This window comes from Sinocyclocheilus grahami, unplaced genomic scaffold, assembly GCF_001515645.1.
Source record: "Sinocyclocheilus grahami isolate Dianchi unplaced genomic scaffold, SAMN03320097.WGS_v1.1 scaffold306.1, whole genome shotgun sequence".
In the NCBI taxonomy this organism is placed as follows: Eukaryota; Metazoa; Chordata; class Actinopteri; order Cypriniformes; family Cyprinidae; genus Sinocyclocheilus; species Sinocyclocheilus grahami.
The window spans coordinates 1,780,927-1,799,507 of NW_015505485.1; the positions used below are offsets into that span (position 1 = coordinate 1,780,927).

The following is an 18,581-nucleotide window of genomic DNA, read 5'->3' on the forward strand; positions in this document are numbered from 1 at the left end:
GTCGGTCCTCCGACGTGACGTCAAGAGTGACCGACTGAAAGGGAACGTCTCGGTTACGTATGTAACCCTCGTTCCCTGAAGGAGGGAACGGATACGTCACGTCCCGTCGCCACAGCTCCTGTACCACCGCTGAGCGGCCGGGTCACCGGCTCGGCTCCTCAGCGAAAACCTGAATATGTGCTGCACCTGCTGCCTACTTATACTCACGCTGTGATCAGCAGCAGCTGGATGCAATAATCGCATGCCAATGTGCATTGGCTCGTTTAGTTTACACTCTAAGTAGATTGGTCCCTCTAAGCGAGATCCCAATTCGTCGGTCCTCCGACGTGACGTCTACGTTCCCTCCTTCAGGGAACGAGGGTTATATACGTAACCGAGACATTACAACATCACTAGTTATGTACTGTAAAAAACCTGATATACCACAAAATGCATTTGTTGCTTAGGAGGACAAAATATAGGTAACAAAATATAAACATTTAAAAACTTAGTTTACCTTTAAAGGGATAGTTCACCCAAAAATTAAAATAAACCCATGATTTACTCACCCTCAGGGCATCCTAGGCGTATCTGACATTCCTCTTTCAGACATAAATAATCGCAGTTATATTTAAAAATGTCCTGGCTCTTCTAAGCTGTATAATGGCAGTGAATGGTGCGCCTGGTTTTGAAGCGAAAAAAAAATGTGCATCCATCCATCATAAAACTACTCCACACGGCTCCGGGGTGTTAATAAAGGCTTTCTGAAGCGAAACGATGCGTTAGTGTAAGAAAAATATAGATTTTTTTTATAAAACGTATAAACTGTATTCTCCAGCTTCAGGTCGCTCAAGCAGGAGTGTTCACAACAAGGCATTCGAGCGTATGATGTAGGCATAGCAGAAGGCACAACGTAAGCTCCGGGGAGAGAGTGACGAACGTGGAAGCCCAGAGGAGAAAGCAAAAATGTTTTGAAGGCTCAGGAAACCTTTGCAGGTGTTTTGAGTTGATTAGCTGATTGGCATGTCACCATATTCTAATTTGTTGAGATAGTGAATTGGTGGGTTTTTGTTAAATGTGAGCCAAAATCATCACAATCAAAAGAACCAAAGACTTAAACTACTTCACTCTGTGTGCACTGAATTTATTTAATACATGAGTTTCACAATTTTTGTTGAATTACTGAAATAAATTAACTTTTCCACGACATTCTAATTTATTGAGATGCACCTGTACACTATTCTCCCTGGAGCTTACCTCACGCCTTCTGCTACGCCTACGTCGTACGCTCGAACGCCTTGTCGGAAATGCGCCTGCTTGAGCGACCGGAAGCTGGAGATTACAGTTAATAAAAAAAATTTTAAACAATATTTTTCTTACACTAACGCATCGTTTTGCTTCAGAAGGCCTTTATTAACACCCCAAAGCCGTGTGTAGTAGTTTTATGATGGATGGATGCACTTTTTTCAGCTTCAAAAACAGGGGCACCATTCACTGCCATTATACAGCTTGGAAGAGACAGGACAATTTTTAAAGGGGTCATATGATGCGAATTCAAATTTGACTTTCTCTTTGGAGTGTTACAAGCTGATTGTGCATAGATAAGATCCCTGAAGTTGCAAAGACTTAAGTCTCAAAACCAAAGAGATATTCTTTATCAAAGTTAAGACTCTGCCACGCCCCCCTAAAACGGCTCGTTCTAACACGCCCCCACATATCTACCTCACTATGTGGAAATATTAGCATAATGCTGCCCAAATGTTCACGCAAAGAAAGAAGGTGTGGTTTCAGTAACCGCAGTTAGTGTTGAAGCAGCCATGTCAGGGAGATGCTGTGTGTTTTTAGGCGAAAGCAAAAGCACTTTACTTTGCCTTCCGAAAATAGATGCATTTAGGAATCTTTAAGATTACTTACAACAGAACAGCAATGCATTTTATGGACGACCGTTTCGTTACCCTAGGAGAAGAGGTATCAGTGGAGTCAGCTGTCTTAACCATGGCTTGTGTACTGTACACATACCAGCTTCATCACTGTGTCTGTCACATGACTCTGTTCCCCTTTCGGGCTCTGTCTTTACATTTATTTTGAAAGATGAAGCTCGCGATTATGGTAAGGGGCGTTACATTTACGACGAGTGCTTGCGGTGTTCGGCCAATCACAATGCACTGGGTCAGCTGGCCAATCAGAGCAGACTGCGCTTGTTGGAAGGAGGGACTTTGTAGAAAACGAAACGTTTGAGAGAGGCGGGGCATAGAGGACCTACAATAATGTACAGTATTTGAAAAAGAATGTGTTTTTTGAACATTAAAGCATGTCAACATATTCTGTTACACCAAATACACAAAATAATTATCTTTAAAAAAGCATCATATGACCCCTTTAATATAACTCCGATTGGATTCGTCTGAAGAGGAATGTCAGATATGCCTAGGATCCCCTGAGGGTGAGTAAATCATTGGATAATTTACATTTTTGGGTGAACTATCCTTTTAACTGATTTTTTATTTATTTATTTTTTTTAGTGTCATCTTTTTAATAAATACATTTAAATATTACTTTTATTTAAAATTATAAAAGTTCAATTGGTTCTTTTCTAATTTTTTTATTTTTTCTGCAGTACCACCAACAACAGCTGTAACAATACCTACACTTACAACAACAGGTATGTTCTATTAAAAAATACTTATATACCACAAAATGTATTTGATGACAACAAACTTATAAGATAGCCTTTTTTTTTGGGTGAACTATCCTTTTAACTGATTTTTTATTTATTTATTTTTTTTAGTGTCATCTTTTTAATAAATACATTTAAATATTACTTTTATTTAAAATTATAAAAGTTCAATTGGTTCTTTTCTAATTTTTTTATTTTTTCTGCAGTACCACCAACAACAGCTGTAACAATACCTACACTTACAACAACAGGTATGTTCTATTAAAAAATACTTATATACCACAAAATGTATTTGATGACAACAAACTTATAAGATAGCCTTTTTACAGTTATTAGAATTATACATTTTGATATAAGTCTCATGTACAGGTACATTCTGTAATCAGTTTTGTGTTTATTGTGTATTCACATGATTTTGGATTTCGTTCTTTGTAAATGAAGTATTCTATTATAAAGATGCCAAAGAATGAGTTACAGCTAATGCTTATAGGACCAAATCATGACAAAGAAAAGGTAGAGTGAGAGGCTTATAGTTTGTTTTGTTAGTTTGTTTTTTCTTTTGGTTAATTCAGTGTCAACAGTAACATTACCAATATATGTGTATTCAAAAACAAAATATGAGGTGTTGCTAAAAGATGTAAATGTTAGTATTAAATTGATTAAGGTCTGTTGCTTAAAGAGATCATATTTATTCAGAGTTCAATATTTTCCCATTAATGGTTTTTAATTTCAGTTCATGTGTTTTATCATGAAGAAGCTTTGCAAGTGTTTTTTTTATGTGCAGCCAAATAAACAATTAACATTCAGTGCTATTATTAAGAAAAAATGACCAATGATCAGTAGCAATTAAAAACGGGTTAGGATATGTCCTCCTTTTTGAACATCTTTGCATTGATCTTGCAGTTTAAGTTAATACACATAAGCTTTAGACGGACTTACCTGAAACTCTGGACTTTGCCCAAACATCATTAACTTATATATATTTGTTGCAAAATATGTGCACCTTTAACTGTTGAAATTTGTAAGTTTTTGTTGTTTTGTTTTTGACTGTTGGTGTCATCTTTTTAAGAAATAAATTGCATTTTGCAATGACAAATATTGCATTGTACAATTCTAAAACTTTTTAGACAAACATTTAGTTTTTTTTTTTCTGCGGTACCACCAATAACAGCTGTAACAACACCTACAGCTACAACAGTTACAATCACTAGTCATGTACTGTAAAAAGCCTGATATACCACAAAATGCATTTGTTGCTTAGGAGGACAAAATATAGGTAAAAAAATATAAACATTTAAAAACTTAGTTTACCTTTAAAGGGATAGTTCACCCAAAAATGAAAATAAACCCATTATTTACTCACCCTCAGGGCATCCTAGGCGTATCTGACATTCCTCTTTCAGACATAAATAATCGCAGTTATATTTAAAAATGTCCTGGCTCTTCCAAGCTGTATAATGGCAGTGAATGATGCACCTGTTTTTGAAGCCCCAAAAAAAAGTGCATCCATCCATCATAAAACTACTCCACATGGCTCCGGTGTGTTAATAAAGGCCTTCTGAAGCGAAACGATGCGTTAGTGTAAGAAAAATATAGATTTTTTTAAATAAAATGTATAAACAGTATTCTCCAGCTTCAGGTCGCTCAAGCAGGAGTGTTCACAACAAGGCATTCGAGCGTATGATGTAGGCATAGCAGAAGGCACAACGTAAGCTCCGGGGAGAGAGTGACGAACACGGAAGCACAGAGGAGAAAGCAAAAATATCAGAGGATTTCGATATAAGGCTAGAGGAGAATGAGTTTTTTGCTCAGCCATATTTGTTTGAACCAGAGTATACTGACCAGGAACTCCGCGAGATGGAGGAGGCTGCAGCGGCGACGGCACAAACTACAGATGTAGTTCACGTGGTTTCCCTGTGCTGTAAACAAAACTTGGTTCTCGCGAGACTACACTATTCTCCCCGGAGCTTACATCACGCCTTCTGCTACGCCTACGTCGTACGCTCGAACGCCTTTTTTTATTGTTAGTGTCATCTTTTTAATAAATACATTTAAATATAACTTGTATTTAAAATGATAAAAGTTAATTTGGTTCTTTTCTAAAAAAAAATATATTTTTTCTGCAGAACCACCAACAACAGCTGTAACAATACCTACACTTACAACAACAGGTATGTTCTGTTAAAAAATACTATATATACCACAAAATGTATTTGATGACAACAAACTTATAAGATAGCCTTTTTACAGTTATTAGAATTATACATTTTGATATAAGTCTCATGTACAGTAATTTAAGCTTAAAGTTGATTGTTGGCTTTATCTTTTTTTTAAATAAATAAAATTTTACATGTACAAGTAATGACATTTTTACATTTTGAAGTGAACTACTTCAAACTATTTTACACAGACTTTAGTAGAAAACATTATTTATTTATTTATTTATTTATTTTTAAGATAAATTTGATAGTTGGCATCATGCAATTCATTAAGTTATAAATGCAAAGATTTCTTAAAGCACAAAATGTAATTTTCACCGCTGGAGGGCGCCTATTCAAAATAAACAAAGAGGCAAAGGCCGTGACTGAGTGTGGAATCATGGGAGTTGTGGTCTTCATCCCCACAGCCGATGCAATCCGACGGGACTCGGGCAGAAATCATGTTCATGGATGAGCTAATGATTTACTAACGTAGTAGAATGAAGCAGGGTGAGGCTGAAAGCCATCAAAGCGAAACGAGGCCGCTGGACGAGCGTGACACACGGCTCGAAAGCAGCAGAGCTTTTATTATGCCACAGTCGACCGCTTCCGCTCCTTCCGGTCGTGTGTATGTGGGGGGAAAAAAGCAGCGCTGTTTTATCATACTAGATACATTTGAAAGTTCTGTTATTATGCTACTCTGTGCGGTCTAATAAAATGCACAACATATTAAAGCATCTTTGGTGTTTCCATGTTTTCTACAAAACAAAACTGGAAATCGAGGGTGTATGACGTCATTGGCAGGCGACACAATGACACTATGGACACGGTCCGTGTCACTTTAAAATTGCTCTGTATTTAAACATTCTTCGAAACATTTGGGATAATGTAAGTGCACAAGTCAGCAAAATATATAACACTGTTCTAGTGGTTTTTGGATATTTTAATAAAAAAATCTTACATATTGTGCCTTTAAATTGATTCAGAAAAAATGGGGGCGGAGGGGTTATAGATTCAACCAAGACACATGTATTTTCTGCTTCCTTGTATAGAATAATGTTGAGAGATATCAGATGTGTTTGTAGTTTTGGTGTTTGCATACATTATGGTTTTTTAAAAAATATTTTTTATATAATTTGGGTTTTCCACCAGATGAATGTCTGTTCAGTCCATCTGTATATGGTCTAAATTCTACCTGCACAAATGAAATTGGAAGTTACAATTGCTCATGTCTGGATGGATTCACTGCAACAAACTCATTTCTTGATTACATTTAAAAACCATTGTGATACTAATGTTAAGTGTTCATATAGTGGAACCATATTCTTTTCTTTTTTTGTTTTGATTGATCTGATAAGTTTTGTTTTCATTGCCACCAGCACCACCAACACCTACTACACCATCTACAACAACCAATACAACTACAACACCTAATACTACTACTACTACTACACCATATACAACAACCACTACAACTACACCATCTACTACAACCAATACAACTACAACACCTTCTACTACTACTACACCATCTACAACAACCACTACAACTACAACACCTAATACTACTACTACTACACCATCTACAGCAACCACTACAACTACACCAACTACTACACCATCTACTACAACCAATACAACTACAACACATACTACTACTACACCATCTACAACAACCACTACAACTACAAAACCTACTACACCATCTACAACAACCAATACAACTACTACAACAACCACCACAACCATTACAATACCTACTACTATTACAAGAACAGTTACAAACATAACAGGTTTGTACTGATAAAAAACTGATATACCACAAAATTTATTTATTTAAGAGGACAAAATATAGGTAGCAAAATATGAATATTTAATTACTTAGTGTACCTTTAACTGCTATAAGTTTGGTAACACTTTAGTATAGGGACCAATTCTCACTATTAACTAGTTGCTTGCTTATAGCATGCCTATTATTCACATATTGGCTGTTTATTAGTATTTGTAAAGCACTTATTCTGCATGACCATATTCTACATCCTTAATCCTAGCCAATACCCAAACTTAACAACTACCTTACTAACTATTAATAAGCAGCAAATTAGGAATGTATTGAGGCAAACGTCATAATTAATGGTTTGTTAATAGTGAGAATTGTGACAAATTTTTCAAATTTGATTGTTAATGTCATCTTTTTAATAAATAAACTGCATTTTACAATTATAAATATTACATTTTAAAATGAAAAGGTTTATTTGGTTCTTTTTTCAGCAGTAATACCAGTAGCAAAACCTACAACAGGTATGTACTGTTAAAAAACTGATATACCAGAAAATGTATTTGATGACGACACTTATATTACCTTTTTACAGTTATTAGAATGATAAATTCTGACATCAGTCCCATCTACAGTAATAAAGTGAAGTACTAATTCAACACAGATTTTAGCTGCAATGTTATTTTTTTAAGTAATTTTCTGCAACAACATGTGGTATGTAATGTAAAACAAACAAAAAAATGACATACCACACAATGTATTTGATGACTACTCACGTGTAATAGATCCTTTTTACAGTTATTGCAAGTTTGAAGTTATTGATGATATCTTTACATTTTCATATCAGCCCCATCTGTAATGAAGTAATTATTTTAAAAAAAAACACACACACAAAACCAATATAATGACAAGGCATATAACAGAGATTTTTTGCTTTAAATTTATTAAATTACCAATGATTTAAATTTATTAAATTTTTATATGAGTACCGTCAACTCTTTGAAGTCAAGTACTAATTTTGCACAGAACTTAGTTCATAAAAAGTACATTTGTTGCATATTTATATATTTATAATTATCGTTCTTGGTGTGAACAGGCCTTAATATTTGATATTGTATTATTATTATACTGTATTATTATTAATTGTTCTATAAAGCAATTACAGTCATATGACATTTCCATTCAGCTAACATTTTCATGAACATGAGCAGATTCTACTTTGCCCTGCTGTTGGTCATAAATATGGCGGAAGATTGAAAAAAGTCATATGACTGAAACAGATGAATAAATGTACTTTTTTTAACAGTTCTTCAAATGTCAGTGAGACTAGAAGACGTTTTTGATACCAGTCTCAACAACAACAAAGATGAGATGTTCACACGCTATGCCAGTAAAATTGAATCAGCAGTGAGTAGTTTCATTTTTTGTAAAGAAAAAAAATACTGATTAAGCTTAATTTAACAAATACTGTGCAAGTGATAATTATAAGGTTTGTAATACAGAGTATACCTTTTTAGTTTTTAGTTTTTTTGGGCAAATATGTTTATTTTACTTAATCTTTCTTGTGTTTCCTGAGGATAATTGAATTATTGTCATTCTAAATCACATTAGATAAATAATTAACAGTCAATAAAGATACAGTCTGTTTATTGACAGTAAAGCAGCCCAAATATCATTTTCTGTAAGCTCAGGTGTCATCTTTGGCTCTTACCATAGAGTAATTCATCTTGAAAATGACATACCTTTATTTCAGTTTTATCATAGGTAATGTAAACTTCCTAATGTACATTTGTTATTCTGTACAGATTGAAGAAAGTTACAAAAATGTGCCTGTCTATAAAAAAGGTTCCGTAAAAGTTACTCGTTTTAGGTAAGGTCTTTCACTTAAAAGGTTGATTTTGTTTCTTACCTCTTGTGTTAAAACAGTGCGTTCTCATTGTTGTGGTTTGTGTTGCTCCATAGGCCTGGTAGCATTATAGCAGACTATGAATTTGAATCAACAACCAGCAGCCCCAACAGCCCTGAATTTGCAGAGGCAAACAAACAGGTCGGCAACACTCTCATAAGAGAAGGATTCACTGTAGCTGTGAATGCTTTTGCTGAAAGTGGTAAGGCTATTTAATCTTACTTTTTTTTTCTTAATTTGATCATCTTTTTTTATTGATTACAATCTGTTGCTTACAAAATTCTGGTTTGTTATAAGCATTAATATTACTTTGAAATGTTAAAGAACCAGCAAATCCATACTAAATATAAAAAAGGTAAAATATGGTTTGTGGACTTTACTTTCAGAACAAAGGAACCTGTCCACTGCAGAAAAATGGTATCCTGAGCAAAATATGGTGCTAAAATGCATACGCCCAGATTCTGTTGAGGGTACAATGAGATGGACAGTGAATGACGAAGATCCTCCACTAAACACCAATAAATACTTTATTTCGTCTGACAGTAGCACTCTCACTGTGAAGAGCGTCAGTGTGCATGACAGAGGTGAGTCACACATATCTTTGTCCTATCAACGATATCTTACATGTTGACTGTCCCTGTAAAGTCAAGATTAAAGCTGTTGTGCTAGCTGGCCCAAATCTATGGAACCGTCTACCTTTGTTTATAAGGTCTGCTTCCACTATACTTGAATATAATTAAAACATGAGGCTTGTTTAATTGCTCTAGCTTATAATCAACTTAGACTATGTATTCACTGAGTTATGGTCCTCATTTACCCACTCTTATGTTGTTCCAAACTTTTCTTTCTTCCGTGGAGCACAAAATAAGAAATGTTGACCACTCTTTTCCATACAGTGAAAGTGACTAGGGATCTGAGCAATCAGACTACAAAATGAGATGCGAAAAAAACCCACATCATGACAGTATCATAGCATAATCCTTCAATGTTTTAATTGTCGTGGCGAAAAGTAGTATTTGACCGTTACATTGCCAAGGCTGATATATCTGCCAATACTTTACATTTTAAACAGGGACCTATACGTTTTTTTCTGTTTTCATAAGTTTTTGAAGCAGAGACAAACGCAAGCTCAATTTAATTTTAAGTTTAAAGTTGTACAGTAAGTTTTAATGTCATATTGTTTACTGCATATAATTAGCATTACTTCATCTATATTTGATCAAATCTGTTTCCCAGTGTGCACAGACTTACCAGATAACTCAGTGTCATGTTGGTTATTTTTATTATTTTGTTCATATATGTTTATATATATATATATATATATATATATATATATATTTGTTAATAGTACAGCATACTAAAGCAAAAAGAATTTTCCATCTAAAATATAAATCTTTGTTTTTTTACAGATTTATCAAGTTCAGATCATTTTTTCAATAGATTACTTTTTTTTTTAAAAAAGGGGTCCTATTATGCTTTTTTTTTTACACTTTTAACTGTGCGTAATGTTGCTTTTTTTGCTTGAAAAAGATCTGCAAAGTTACAAAGCACTGTAGTCCGCAGCACCGTTTCAACTCCTTCAAACATCTTGATTTCAGCTGTGAGTTTTCTTCCAGGAAAGTACATATCACAATATCCCACATTTAAATAAATCCCGCCCAAGGCATATGTAAGAAAAGTAAGAGGGGGCAAGACCTGGTTGAGTTGCGTTATTAGTGTGTTGTCGCCATGTCCCAAGAGACATTGTTTCACAGATCTAATATACTGATACACATTTAATTTCTTAGATTTATACTTCGTTAAAAATGGCTCTGGTCTTATACTGTACATTGCTGTCTTATGCACCGATGCTGACTTGACAGCAACTCCAATTACAATATAAAGAAGTAATTTTTAGACGTCTTGAACGTGTCCACAAATAATATCATTGGTAACACTTTATTTTAGGGTCTCTTAACTAGTTGCTTATTTGCATGCATATTACTAGAATATTAGCCATTTATTAGTACTAAATAAGCACATATTAATGCCTACATCTTTAATCCTACCCAATACCTAAACTTAACAACTACCTTACTAACTATTTATAAGCAGCAAATTAGGAATTTATTGAGGGAAAAGTCGTAGTTCCCTTTCAGTCGGTCACTCTCGACGTCACGTCGGATGACCGACGAAATTGGGATCTCGCTTAGAGGGACCAATCTACTTCGAGTGTAAACTAAACGAGCCAATGCACATTGGCATGCGATTATTGCATCCAGCTGCTGCTGATCACAGCGTGAGTATAAGTAGGCAGCAGATGCAGCGCATATTCAGCTTTTCGCTTCGGAGCCGAGCGATCACATCGTTCTGCTCCTGACTACTCTACTGAAGACTGAACGAGTTCAGCGCGCTCTTAGAGAGCTCTTCGTGTTGGCGGACGGCGCTTCAGCTGTGGTGGTTTCCCGTGTTGAGTGGGTTGCACACATCAGGCTGCACTTGCTATAGTCTTGCTATAGACAACGTATCACCCGGGCGTTTTTGGATGCGGTCGTTACCTGGCGCTGGGTGATGGTCACAATCGCTGCCTCTCGTACCTGGGCATGAAGCACGCTGAGGTGGCTTTCGTGGATGACTCATGCTCCCATTGCGGGGATATGACCATCTCGGAGCTGCGGACCGGCTCCGTTACCTGCAAAGGGGGCGGCCGATGGTCCTGTTTTGCGGGCGGAGGTCGCAGTCCTACTGGTGAAGGATGCGATTGAGCCGGTCCCTCCAGCCGATATGAAGACGGGGTTTTACAGCTCCAACTTCATTGTACCCAAGATAGGCGGTGGGTTACGACCAATCATGGACCTGCGTGTCTTGAACCAGGCCCTTCACCGGTTACCGTTCATGATGTTGACGCAGGAACATCCGTCCCTGAGATTGGTTAGCAGCGGTCGACCTGAAGGATGCGTACTTCATGTGTCGACCCTTCCGCACCCCAGACCATTGCTGCGGTTCGCGTCCGAAGGACGAGCATATCAGTACGAGGTCCTGCCCTCCGGGCTGTCCCTGTTGCCCCGTGTCTTCACGTAAGTTGCGGAGGTACCCCTTGTTCCCTTGAGAGAACAGAGCATTCGCATTCTCAACTACCTCGACGAAGCAGTCTCAGGATCAGTTGTGCGAACACAGGGATTTGGTGCTCTCACACCTCAGCCTGTTGGGCCTTCGGGTCAACTGGGAAAAGAGCAAACTTTCCCGGATGCAGAGGATCTCTTTTCCTGGTATGGAGGGGACTCGGTAAGAACAGGATGGTGGTCCCACTGAAACAGTTTCAGAGGCTTGTTTCCCCGGCAGACTTCTGCCATTCCAAGAGGATTCAATCATTCTTCCATATGCACCTAAGGGATGTCCATATGTGTATTGCTTCCAAAACCTCCTTCGGGAAGGTTCGAGCTTCCGTAACGCCCCTGTTCCAAGTAGAACGGGTACGTTTTCCCAGTGTTATCCAGTCTTACTCATTGGGTAGTGCCATAGCAGCAGTAGCTGGTCCTCTTGTGAAGAAGCCCTGGCCTACGCCAAAAAGTAGGGGCGCAGGTGGCTTCCACAGGACACTGGAAGGGGCAGTAGCTGTGGCCCTTCGGTAGGATCCCAATTTCGTCGGTCATCCGACGTGACGTCGAGAGTGACTGACTGAAAGGGAACGTCTCGGTTACGTATGGTAACCCTCGTTCCCTGAAGGTCACGTCCCGTCGCCACAGCTCCTGTACCACCGCTGAGCGGCCGGGTCACCAGCTCGGCTCCTCAGCGAAAACCTGAATATGCGCTGCATCTGCTGCCTACTTATACTCACGCTGTGATCAGCAGCAGCTGGATGCAATAATCGCATGCCAATGTGCATTGGCTCGTTTAGTTTACACTCGAAGTAGATTGGTCCCTCTAAGCGAGATCCCAATTTCGTCGGTCATCCAACGTGACGTCTCCGTTCCCTCCTTCAGGGAACGAGGGTTACCATACGTAACCGAGACGTTAATAGTGAATAAGTGTTACCTATTTTAAAGTGTTACCATGTCATTTTTAGACAAAGCTGCAGCTTTACTACAGCAGCATGCTTGTGTTGTGTTGATGGTGATGCGACCACGACACAAAAATGTTAAACCTCTGGTGTGCATTATTTTCTAATAATTCAATGGACTGGAGTCAATTATTCCACTTATACTACGGTTACCACCCCTCAAGACGTTGTTCAGATGTTGTATTTCAAGACATTCATCAGGTTTTTGTCCTTAAAACACTCTTGTGTGCAGGATTTATTTCTTGCATCTCATCCAACACCTCCGTTGCTAATTCCAAAACGTAATTTTAGAATAAAGGAGGCTTGAACCATTGATAGCAGAATAATGCAGTTAATTTTTTTTACTTTTATTTTTAATACGTTTAATTTACATGTTTAACAATGAAAATAAAACATTAACAGGAAGGGAAAAGAAAAAGTATACATATAGCATAAACATGTCTAGTATGTGTTGCACAGCGTGCATAAAAATACACATACACCTATATATAAAAAAAATAAAATAAAAGCACAGAAAAACAGGCCAAACAGGTGAGGTTAACCATTCCTATAAAAATTGCTCTTTACTTAACTGAATATGTCTTTATATTATTTTTATATATCAATAATTTTTTACAGTCCATTTTGAAAGCACTTTTTTCCATCTTTAGATTATATGTAAATCCCTCCATTAACAGGATTTCTTAAATAATCCCAAACCATTGTTTACAATTCAAAGTGGTATCTTTCAGCCAATTCCTCGTTATAGTCTATTTTCAAGCCACAAGAAGAATCTTACATAAATATTGGTCACTTCTGGGTACTATGCCCTTAATATTCCCCATAAGTAGAAACAAAGGGGTTCTAGGTATTTTATATCCAAACACTTCAGACATAACTACATGGACATCATCCCAAAAAGAGTGAATTTTCTCACAACTCCACTGTCTCCAGCAAGCCTGCTGTCTGGACACTTGTTTGCTTTTGATTTTGATATTTGTGAGCTGGTGGTAGTTTGGTGTACTAACCACATGTCGTACCATTTTGTTTCTGGTATTTCAGTCTTTTATTCTTTATCCCATTTTAATTTTATATATAATGTGGAGGAGGGACACTAATGTAGTTAATAATTTAGTTATTAGACACACACACAGAGCGAGAGAGAGAAAGAGATTAAGCATGTGTTCATGCATCTCAGAGTTCGGCAGCAGCGTCTCTACTAATAGCGAAACTGTTCATGAAGTTCATCTGCTTCAAGAACAGCGCTGTTATTACTAGTGAGAAATGTCATGTAGAATTTACTTTGCTAAACTATATTACACATAAAATCATGAGCGCCGTTATTACCTCGCTAGTGAGAAATGTCATGTACTGTACTTTATTAGTGTATACTTATTATAAAGTGTTACCGATTTTGTTCCATCTGATAAATTAAGTTTTGTGTGATGAGCAGACCGAAATTTAAGATGTTAAATAAAATGAACTGGCTGAATGAGATCAGCAGAGGGTATGAACTTACACAAGTCATAGGCACTACTTTGATTAAACTTTAATGGTCCCTTTTGTGACATTTTGGATTCCATTCACTTACTTTTTATGACAAAGTGTGGTCTAGCAAAAACAATTTCTCGTCCTAGTATGATGTTACACTAGTATGATGCTATAGCATAACTGCCTATGTATACATTGCTTTCAACTATGTAGGTAAGTTATTGAAGGTAAGTTGTAGGTAAGTTATTGAATAAATACAGTTACGTAAACCAGTCTAATGTATTGCTTTAGAAAATAATAAATGCATAAATAAACTTGTGTATATATGCATTTTTTTATTTGCAGGTCGATACACATGTATCATAGACAGGACAATACCTTACATTCAATGGCAAGATATTGTTATTGAACCACTTCCCAATATCATAGTGGGTCAAAATGAAAGAAAGTTCCAGTGTGAAGACCAGACTATTTCACTGAAATGCTGTGAAGAAAAAAACAGTGTGGAGTGGACCCAAACAACTTCTGATGATGATGTGGCACCTCCAGGTTGTACATACAGACAGGCGATATATTCTTACAAAAGTTGCTGACTGGAGTTTTCAGTTGTGGTGAATTGCTTTGTTCAATTCAGCATGTTTTCATGTGTTTTCAATTATTGTATTTACTTCTTTCATACAATCAGAGGATGGATGCATCACGTTAAATCATATAATCAAAAACGGAAATTGTGGGAGTAAAACCTTTGTATGTCAACTCAAGAACCGGGCGCTTCAAGGTTTCAGCTATGGTAGATCAAATGTTACAGTTAACAAAGTAATCGAAAGTGAGTGAACCTTCAGGGTTTTTTTTGGTATCCTTTGACATAGTTTTTCTGTTTCAGCTGTCTGAAAGAAATAACTATTTTTCAAACTAATATTTTCTCTAGAGATTAGCTGTAAAAATGAAACGCTTGGAGATGGAAAGGAAGGTGAAATTTTAACAGGGCCCTGTGAAAGAGGCAAGGAAGGCACCATAAAATATAGATGTATATCAGGTGAATGGAAGTCTGAAGAGTCAAACTGTATACTTCAAGTTATCTTAGACCTTGAAAAGGAAGTTCAGGTAATCTTAATCTTTTTATGAAAAATTAAAAATAATCAACTGTCTAATTAAAATATTTCTGATATTAACATTTCATATTTACTTTGTAATTTAGGCTTTGGTGGTGCAGGACATACCAGAGTTTGTGGCTGCGCTTAGTAATGCTACAGAACAGAATAATGATGAGATAGCACAGTCTCCTGTGACTGTCCTAACAATTGTTGAAATACTTATAAAAGTTGCTAATATTTCACAAAAGATTATCATTAATCAGCTTGTGATGGAGGTATGTACATTACAGTGTGCATGCACAAAAGACATCAGTCAAATTGTGGCTAAAACATTTTTAGTGGTAAAATATTTGTAAAAATTGTTTTTACTAAACATGATTTTCATTTCCAGGGTTTCCTTAACACAGTGAATATCCTTGTTTCGGAATTGGCCTTTGGTTCATGGGAAAATTTGAACAATAACAGCAGGACTGATAACACCAGCACTGCACTTCTAAAAGCTATTGAGAGCATAACAGCCCGTCTCACAGATGGCAATTTTACGATTAATGAAACATCTCTTGAGTTGAATAGAACTGTAACAACCAGCACCTCATATAGTGGAATATCAAACCTGCCAAACTCATCTACCGAGATTGAGATTCCACAGATTCCTATATCCACCCCTATAACCATCATAGTCTTCACAACTCTTGACAAAATTCTACCTACTCGTAATACTACTACCAGTAGTAGTAATAACAGTAGCAAATCAGATGTGCGCATCAATGGAGATGTGGTTGTAGTTAAGATTGACAACAGAACAATTAACAACATATCTTTTGCGTTTGACATTACTAATCAGTCTTTGAGAAATCCTCAGTGTGTCTTTTGGAACTTTAATCTTGACGCATGGGATTCCACTGGATGTGAAGTAAAGCCCTATATAAGTAAAGGGAATGAAACTGGCAAGATTACATGTGAATGCAACCACACAACTTCCTTTTCAATCTTAATGTCACCATTTTCCATTAAAAATATAGCCTTAGCCTATATAACTTACATTGGTGTAGCTATTTCGATGGCCAGCTTGATTTTGTGCCTCATTATCGAGATTATTGTGTGGAAGCCAATGACAAGAAATGACACATCCTACATGCGACATGTCTCCATAGTCAACATTGCCGTGTCCCTGCTGATCGCAAACATCTGTTTTATCATTGGAGCTGCAATCGCAGAACAAGAACAGCCAACCTCAGTGGGTCGCTGCAGTCCAGTGGTTTTCTTCATGCACTTTTTTTACCTGGCTCTTTTCTTCTGGATGTTAATGTCGGCGCTGTTGCTCTTTTACCGTACAGTCATGGTCTTGTCTCAAATGTCAAGGGCCAAAATGATGGCCATCGCCTTCATAGTCAGTTATGGTGCACCTTTGCTCATAGCGGCCATCACTGTTGCCTCAACAGCTGGACCTCAAAATTATATTTCCAAAAGAAATGCATGCTGGCTGAACTGGTTAGAATCAAAGGCCCTGTTGGCATTTGTGATCCCAGCTCTCACTATTGTAGCCATAAACCTTGTAGTTTTGATTGTGGTTCTGTACAAGATGTTGAGGAGAGGAGTCGGTGCCACAACTCAGCCAGATGAGAAACATGCCCTGGTGGTCATTGCCAGATGTGTGGCCATTTTAACTCCTATCTTTGGTCTAACATGGGGGTTTGGCATTGGAACCATGCTGTCACAAAACTTAGGCATTCATGTGGTGTTTGCACTCCTCAATTCACTGCAGGTACTACTTTCTTTACTTACTACTAATTATTATATTCTATTATTCTAACAATCCATTATAAAACCTCACAACAGCGTATTATCATGCAAAATAAGATATTTATTTGTTGTTATTAATATGAAATTGAACAGCAACTAGTATTATTTACTTATAACAATTTCCTCATATATTTGTATCACTTGTGCAGGGATTCTTTATTTTGGTGTTTGGAACGCTTTTAGACAGCAAGGTATGAATAAATTTTTGTTTCATGACAATTTGACAAGACATTTTGTCAGAATCATTTTATTGAAACTATTTTTGGGTCATTCAGTACTTCTTCAGTGCTTTAACCCGTTTTGTCCTATATGGTTGCAGATCCGTGAGGCTCTGGCAGGAAGACTGTCACTAAGGAACCTTACCAGCTCTAACCGTACCAGGGTAAATACTAACAAAACAATGCATATGATCCATGAGATATTGCTAAACATCTTACAGTTGGCTTTTACTCTTTCAGTTATGCTACCAGATGATAGATGTGCTCAGTTTACAGCTGATATCTTAAATCTTTAAATTACAGAGTACTAGTGCAGGACCATCATCTACAAGTGGACTGGGTTTCTTTCAAAGGATGCGGAGAAGAAGTAAGTCTTACTATTGAAATGGATACAATTGTTTACATATTTTACTATACAGACTTTTATTTAGTCAAAATAGCTTTAGTAGGTCAACAGACAATAATAATTTAAATAATGTGCAAATGTCTATTTGCAGATATGTACAACATGTCTGAAGCCAGCGCTCTCTCAGCAGCTACATCTTCACACAGCACCAGTGGCTCAGATACTATGAATGCATAATCAGCTACTTCATAAACTATAGTCTACTTTATTAAATGTTAAACAGCCTTTTCTAAACAAGTTTTCTACACTGCAAGTACATGTAAACTGCACTGCTACTGATTTCTGGGATGAGGTGTTTCTATGTTCTGAAGTATTAATAAAAAAATGGCTTATAATCTACACATCTAATATTTTATCAAGGATAAGTACAGTACCTAAACCACTGATCTATAACAGAAAACATTTATATCGATCAGTGAGCTAAATGTGTAATATTTGACAATTGTTTTACACTAACATAAATGACCAACAATTTCCAGTGATGCAAACGTCATTTTGAATTGAAAGTAGTGCTGTCATTTACATAATTCATGTAATTTATGATTGAATACGATGAGACAAGAGCATTTTTCAATTTTGCATTTTCGGTGTATTAGGAATACTAATAAAAATGAAATGGGTGTATACTGTAAAATAAAAATATAATTTGCTGTTCAGATCAATTATTTTTATTCTTGTTCTTTTATTGTTCTTTTTGTTTATCCCCTAAATCCATTTAAATCTTCATTTAATTTGGGGGGGGGGGGGGTTATTTTGTTGGGAATGAGCATGATATTCTATGGTCCACTAGGCCAGTGTTTCCCAACCTTTTTTTAGTCGCGGCACCCTTTGGAAATTTTAACAAACTTGTGGCACCCTACAAAATTAATTGTCACAATATTTGAATTTCTAACTTCAATATGATAATTTGAAAAGTATAGATATTCGGTGCAGCAGGGAAGAACTGCAGAATATAATGTCATACAGATATTTTTAATATTATTAAAAAATGTTGTCCATCAATGGTGGCAATCA

At 36.6% G+C, this 18,581-nt stretch overlaps 2 protein-coding genes across 2 annotated transcripts in view; both read left to right on the forward strand.

The window, feature by feature from the left end:
• Positions 1-2,655, forward strand: part of adgrf6 (adhesion G protein-coupled receptor F6) — a 63,486-nt gene extending 60,831 nt beyond the window's left edge. The window contains exon 28 of the mRNA XM_016293646.1: positions 2,597-2,655. Within this exon, the coding sequence (XP_016149132.1) occupies positions 2,597-2,655 (59 nt within the window). The remainder of the gene's footprint in view (positions 1-2,596) is intronic.
• A 2,135-nt stretch (positions 2,656-4,790) lies between these two features.
• LOC107601531 (adhesion G protein-coupled receptor F4-like) lies at positions 4,791-18,211 on the forward strand. Its single transcript, XM_016293765.1, has 15 exons — positions 4,791-4,827; positions 7,126-7,155; positions 7,938-8,038; positions 8,437-8,501; positions 8,594-8,739; positions 8,924-9,121; positions 14,392-14,595; positions 14,732-14,872; positions 14,975-15,150; positions 15,245-15,415; positions 15,532-16,905; positions 17,093-17,134; positions 17,263-17,325; positions 17,465-17,528; positions 17,659-18,211. The coding sequence occupies exons 3-15, from the start codon at positions 7,946-7,948 to the stop codon at positions 17,742-17,744; spliced, it is 2,823 nt and encodes a 940-aa protein (XP_016149251.1). The 5' UTR covers positions 4,791-4,827; positions 7,126-7,155; positions 7,938-7,945; the 3' UTR covers positions 17,745-18,211.
• Positions 18,212-18,581: the final 370 nt, after the last annotated feature.